This window comes from Salvelinus sp. IW2-2015, unplaced genomic scaffold, assembly GCF_002910315.2.
Source record: "Salvelinus sp. IW2-2015 unplaced genomic scaffold, ASM291031v2 Un_scaffold8958, whole genome shotgun sequence".
Taxonomy (NCBI): Eukaryota; Metazoa; Chordata; class Actinopteri; order Salmoniformes; family Salmonidae; genus Salvelinus; species Salvelinus sp. IW2-2015.
The window spans coordinates 1-5,885 of NW_019950217.1; the positions used below are offsets into that span (position 1 = coordinate 1).

The 5,885-nt window shown below is 40.4% G+C and overlaps 1 protein-coding gene and 1 pseudogene across 1 annotated transcript; both read left to right on the forward strand.

Moving 5' to 3' along the window:
• Positions 1-567: 567 nt before the first annotated feature.
• On the forward strand, positions 568-1,515 carry LOC112079672 (gamma-crystallin M3-like). The gene is made up of 3 exons (XM_024145549.1): positions 568-675; positions 795-1,034; positions 1,172-1,515. The coding sequence occupies exons 1-3, from the start codon at positions 661-663 to the stop codon at positions 1,451-1,453; spliced, it is 537 nt and encodes a 178-aa protein (XP_024001317.1). The 5' UTR covers positions 568-660; the 3' UTR covers positions 1,454-1,515.
• A 503-nt stretch (positions 1,516-2,018) lies between these two features.
• Positions 2,019-5,885, forward strand: part of LOC112079671 (gamma-crystallin M2-like) — a 5,931-nt pseudogene continuing 2,064 nt past the window's right edge.

Sequence of the window (5,885 nt, forward strand, 5' to 3'; positions counted from 1 at the left end):
TTTCACTCAGGGAACTAGAGATTCACTGAAAACAAACGCCAGCCATAACGTTGTCTACCTGTACATTACTCGTGCAATAATTTACAGGAAACATGTTAATTTAGCCTGTTTTCACTTTGAAATGAAAAACATAATCKCAGTCAATCAATCACTTATCACTGAACATCTAAAGATCAAATATTGTTTTCAGTGATGTCTCTGGCAGAACATGTCACTGCGTTAAATTGAGAGGCAATGTACAGTACTATACATTACCAGCCTCTCATAACAAGAAGTTTGCTCTCTCATATCACTCACTCATTATGATGTGCATAATGTTATGTTATTATAATAATATTATACAGTAGATGGGTGCCCTTTGAGGTAAATGATCATAATTGGACCAGAGAATTTTCTTTTTTTCTCTCTGTCATTCAAACAGCAACAATCCAAAAATGGACCCCACCATGCACACAATGGGGAGTAATAAAGGATTTAGCTGGAAACCATTGTGTAAAGGGGCCCCTATGCCATTATGCCAACTCAGGACTTTTCACAATGGAGCTGGGGGTTCTTTTGACGTTAAGCCAGGTATAAAAGTACCCAAGGACGGAGAACACGCTATACATCTTCAGGCCAAGTATCACCGTATATCTGTAGGCTACCCAAACAAGAGTCACCATGACCATGGGAAAGGTACGCCAACCTACAGTCTCTCACCACTGAAGAAACTTTCAAAATTGCAGTTGAACTTGAATTTTGAACTTGTCGTATTACTGTTTGGAGTCAATATTATTGTTTKTTTTGACCTCCAGATTACCTTCTACGAGGACAAGAACTTCCAGGGCCGTTCCTATGAGACCAGCTCAGACTGCCCTGAGTTGACCTCCTACCTGAGCAGGTGCAACTCCTGCAGGGTGGAGAGCGGCTGCTTCATGGTGTACGACCGCTCCAACTTCCAGGGAAACCAGTACTTTGTGAGGAGAGGAGAGTATGGTGACCACCAGCGTATGGGCATGTCTGACTGCATTAGGTCCTGCCGAAACATCCCCATGGTAAATAAACAACTAATTCATATGTTTCTGTAATCACTGATAGTAGTTTCGATTGGATAAAATAGTTATAATTGGAATAACATTTTATAATTCAAAAGAATTCTAATGGCTTTGGTTGTTGTGGTTTTCCATTACAGCACAGCGGCCAGTTCAGGATGAGGATCTACGAGAGGGAAAACTTCGGAGGCCAGATGCACGAGATGATGGACGACTGTGAGAACATGATGGACCGTTACCGCATGTCCGACTGCCAGTCCTGCAACGTGATGGACGGCCACTGGCTCATGTACGAGCAGCCCAACTACAAAGGCAGGCAGATGTACCTGAGGCCTGCAGAGTACAGAAACTTCAGCAACATGGGAGGAAGCATGGGCAACATGAAATGGCAGTCTATGAGGCGTATCATGGATTCTTGTTAATTCACTGTTTGATGTGAATATTAGGTTTATAATAAAGGCTTGTATAAAAGCATCTGACATGACGTGACGTTGGAATTATTAATTGTTTATAATTACGTGATTAAATTAATCATTATTAAGTCATTAACCTGGGGCACCATGTGAAAGTTTGGTTTTATTGAGTTTCTATTTCCCAAATTAACTCAAAGAATATCAGAATATCGATTTTACAACAGTCGCTATAATTAATTAATTCCTCTACAGTCTCATCCTGAACGTCCATAGTCCCGGGAATCTGCAACAAACCCGAGTCGACTAAATAAATCCGTACCACAGCCAATTGAGTTGTTATTTATTTACTAACAAGCTAAATATAATATAAGATACACTACACACAGTCTAGGCTATTGATTAGACTTAGTACAATGAAACAGGTCCCTAGCGGGCCAACACAATATCACACATGTTACACAAAATGGGGATTTCAAAAGAGAGAGAAAGAGAGAGGGTACGAGAGAAAGCACACTTGGGTACATTTGTAAACTATGCTTAGTTTAACCCTACCTTAACCCGAACTGCCGCTCTCATGGGTCAGAAATATAATGATTAATTACGTGTCGAAGGTCTCGATGGGAGTATCTCCTTGTGGACCGAGTTCTCCTTCTCCTCTGATGGTGACACTTCTTGTTACCGGTGTAACTCTCTAATTGTCCACACAATGTCAGTGTCCTTTCTCTTCATGGTCTGTTTCCTCACCCTTGTTCTGAAAGGGGTCTTCTGAGTACGGTCAGCTGTGTAGCTCAGGCGCTCCAGTGTAGGAATGAAAGCAGTGTAGACACATGATCCTTTGGATAGTGGTAACCGGGTGGTCCTGCTTGAATTCACCCTCTTAGCACAGCTATTCATGCCGTAGCATAGATTAAGACGTTCCTTTGTCTTCTTCAACCTCCGTGTTACGTTTTGGGGTTACAACTAATCGGACCTTGGCTGCAGCTCGTGGTCACCTAGTCTGATATGTTAATTCTTAACTCACATGTTTATTACCCTCGGGTCAGAAATGGCCTTTCCGCCTTTAGGGCGTAACTAGTTACGAGGCAAGTCTGGATTTTACTCAGATACAATTAGACAACTAACTTCACATTTCCTCTTTACAAAAAACATTTGATTGATCTGGACATTTCCACACAATGCTCAGTATGCAAACATCAGTACATATTTGTGAAAACTCTTCAAGTTACAATGTTTTCGTTATAACACTCGTAATTTAACATTTTAATAACATAACAAAAATGACATTCATTTCATATTCCATATCTCGATCATTACCACCATTTTGGCTGACGAACATATTGTTCCAAAGTCTGTTTATTGCATGTTACTGTTCTGAGTAGGTTCTCCATAGGCCCATCATACATTCTATTCCTCCAACTGAGAGGAAAAGGATGTTTTCTGCTGCCTTAAGATTACAATGGGGTGAGATGTCATTAAAAAAAACACCTCCATACCTCTCTATCTCTCCCCCTCTGGTGGGTGGAGAGATGTCTCTTGTAGTTCCATGGTAACCTGATCCGAACAGGCCATCATGACACATCCACTCAAATTCAATTGAATTCAATGTTACAGGTCATTTTAATATTTTGAATACAAAATAATGTTACATACAATCTATTTCCCAAGAAAAATATGCTTTCAATCTATAACAAAAGATGATCCTGATTCTTCTTTTGTTCCAAAACCCGCAGTAATGGATATATTTTTCTCCAACACATAATTTATATATTCACCTTTTTTTTAAATTTTTTTTCCACCTTTATTTAACCAGGTAGACAGTGAGAACAAGTTCTCATTACAACGGCGACCTGGCCAAGATAAAGCAAGCGTGCGACACAAACAACAACACATTTACCCATGGAATAACACACATACAAGTCAATAATTACAATAGAGAAAGTCTATATACAGTGTGTGCAAATGAGGTAGGATAAGGGGGTGAGGCAATAAATAGGCCATGGTGGCGAAATTATTACAGTATGGCAAATTAAACACTGGGGTGATAGATGTGCAGAAGATGAGTGTGCAAGTAGTGGTACTGGGATGCAAAGAGAGCTAAATAATCAAATAAATAACAATATGGTGATTGAGGTAGTTGGATGGGCTATTTACAGGATGGCTATGTACAGGTGCAGGATCTGTGGCTGCTCTGACAGCTGGTGCTTAAAGCTAGTGAGGGAGATATGAGTCTCCAGCTTCAGTGATATTTTGCAGTTCGTTTCAGTCAATGGCAGCAGAGAACTGGAAGAAAGGCGGCCGAAGGAGGAATTGGCTTTGGGGGTGACCAGTGAAATATTACCTGCTGGAGCGCGTGCTACGGGTGGGTGCTGCTATGGTGACCAGTGAGCTGAGATAAGGCGGGGCTTTACCTAGCAACACTTATAGATGACCTGGAGCCAGTGGTTTGGCGTCGGATATGAAGCGAGGCCAGCCAACGAGAGCATACAGGTCGCAGTGGTGGGTAGTATATGGGGCTCTTTGACCAAAAACGGATGGCACTGTGATTAGACTGCATCCAATTTGACTGAGTAGAGTGTTGGAGGCTATTTTGTAAATGACATCGCCGAAGTCGAGGATCGGTAGGATGGTCAGTTTTACAAAGGTATGTTTAGCAGCATGAGTGAAGGATGCTTTTGTTCGAAATAGGAAGCGACTCAGATTTTAATTTTGGATTGGAGATGCTTAATGTGAGTTCTGGAAGGAAGTTTACAGTCTAAACACAAGACACCTAGGTATTGTAGTTGTTCCACATATTCTAAGTCAGAACCTACAGAGTAGTATGCTGGATGGGTGGTAGGTGTGGGCAAACGATCGGTTGAAGAGCATGCATTTAGTTTTGCTTGCATTTAAAGCAGTTGTAGGCCACGGAAGGAGAGTTGTATGGCCTTGAAGGCTCGTCTGGAGTTAGTTAACACAGTGTCCAAAGAAGTGCCAGAAGTATACAGAATGGTGTTGTCTGCGTTGTAGAGGGGGATCAGAGAATCACCAGCAGCAAGAGGCGACATTATTGATGTATCTTCAAACCATCTGTATACTTACAAGCCCATACAATCATATCCAGATGACATTTTATATCTATGCAATATTCAAACCCAATGTCAACATACAGTAATACTTCAGTTACTCTAAAATCATCTTCCTCTCATAAACACTGAAAACTCTTCTACACAGAGCTCATTGGTAGCCTAGTGGTTAGAGCGTTGGGGCTCGGTAACCAAATAGTTGCTGGTTTGATACCTGAGCCAACAAGTAAGGCTTTTAACCCTAATTTGCTCCAGGGGTGCCGTACTACTATGGTGACCCTATAAAAGACCCCGTTTTCCTGCACATATCTGGTGTATGTGACAACAAAACATATCTATTTTTTATTTATTTATTTACAATTAGAAATGATTTGTACTCAGTCTGTGGGCCTTTTTCTGAGTTAACAAAACTCTACTAGTTGACGCCACTAAGTTGGTCCACTTCCTCATTAATAGTTTGGCATGGAAGTGTTTTGGTGACGTTATATTTTATAGTTTTATCTAAAAAGGATAAACTTTTTAAATGTTTAAAAAATATTATTTTTTATGAAATTCACTGAGGAAGAAGGTCCTCCCCTTTCTCCACTGAGGACCTCCACTGATTGATGCTTGAAGATAATGAATATGAAGGTTACAAAGTTGGTTAAATAACCTAATAAAGCTTCAAATCCACCCTTTTGTTTATGAAGAATGTTGCTTGTGACTTATAAATACATAAACTTGTTTGTTACTTATATTTTCTTTGTTTAGACACGTACTAGTATGTCCCCATCGATTAGTAGCTTCACTTTATTGTCTTTGTTTAGACACGTAGTTAGTATTTAAACCTTGGAGGGATTAAGCCTATAGACCATTCTCACAGTAGGAGGATTTGAAGCCAACAAAGCAAAAAAGAGACAGAGAGTTTATTATGCTGACCCATAGAAATGAAGGGTGGCTCAACTGTAAATACGCAACGTATAAAAGGTCGACTGCAACACTAAAAATGACACAAACATCCACAATGGGAGCGGGTTTCTAATGACTCTAAATACAAACATGTAGATTAGATAGATAATGGGATACAGACAACAGTTCAATTGTAATAGTTAGAGAAGTATTGGCTCTGCATACAGCTTGATCTTACATGACAAAGTTGTCGTCTCTGCAGGGAAAAGCAGTGATAGGCTGATGTTTTTGGTCAATATTTACTTGACCTCTGACCCAGATTTGCAAGGGTGTGTATTTGGGCAAACACCAGCTACATGCTTACGCCAAACGCGGCCTTTCAGTGCATTCCTCACGTATGTACAAATGCTTCAACTATTTTGATACCTCCATTTTGCTGAGATTAAAATTTTTACGTAGCAGGGACACCATTTAAAGCAGAATGTGGGTAG

Excerpts from the sequence above, each read along its gene's own strand:
- LOC112079672 (XM_024145549.1), top strand. Across the intron at positions 1,035-1,171 it reads CCTGCCGAAACATCCCCATG|CACAGCGGCCAGTTCAGGAT; the intron begins GTAAATAAACAA and ends TTTCCATTACAG.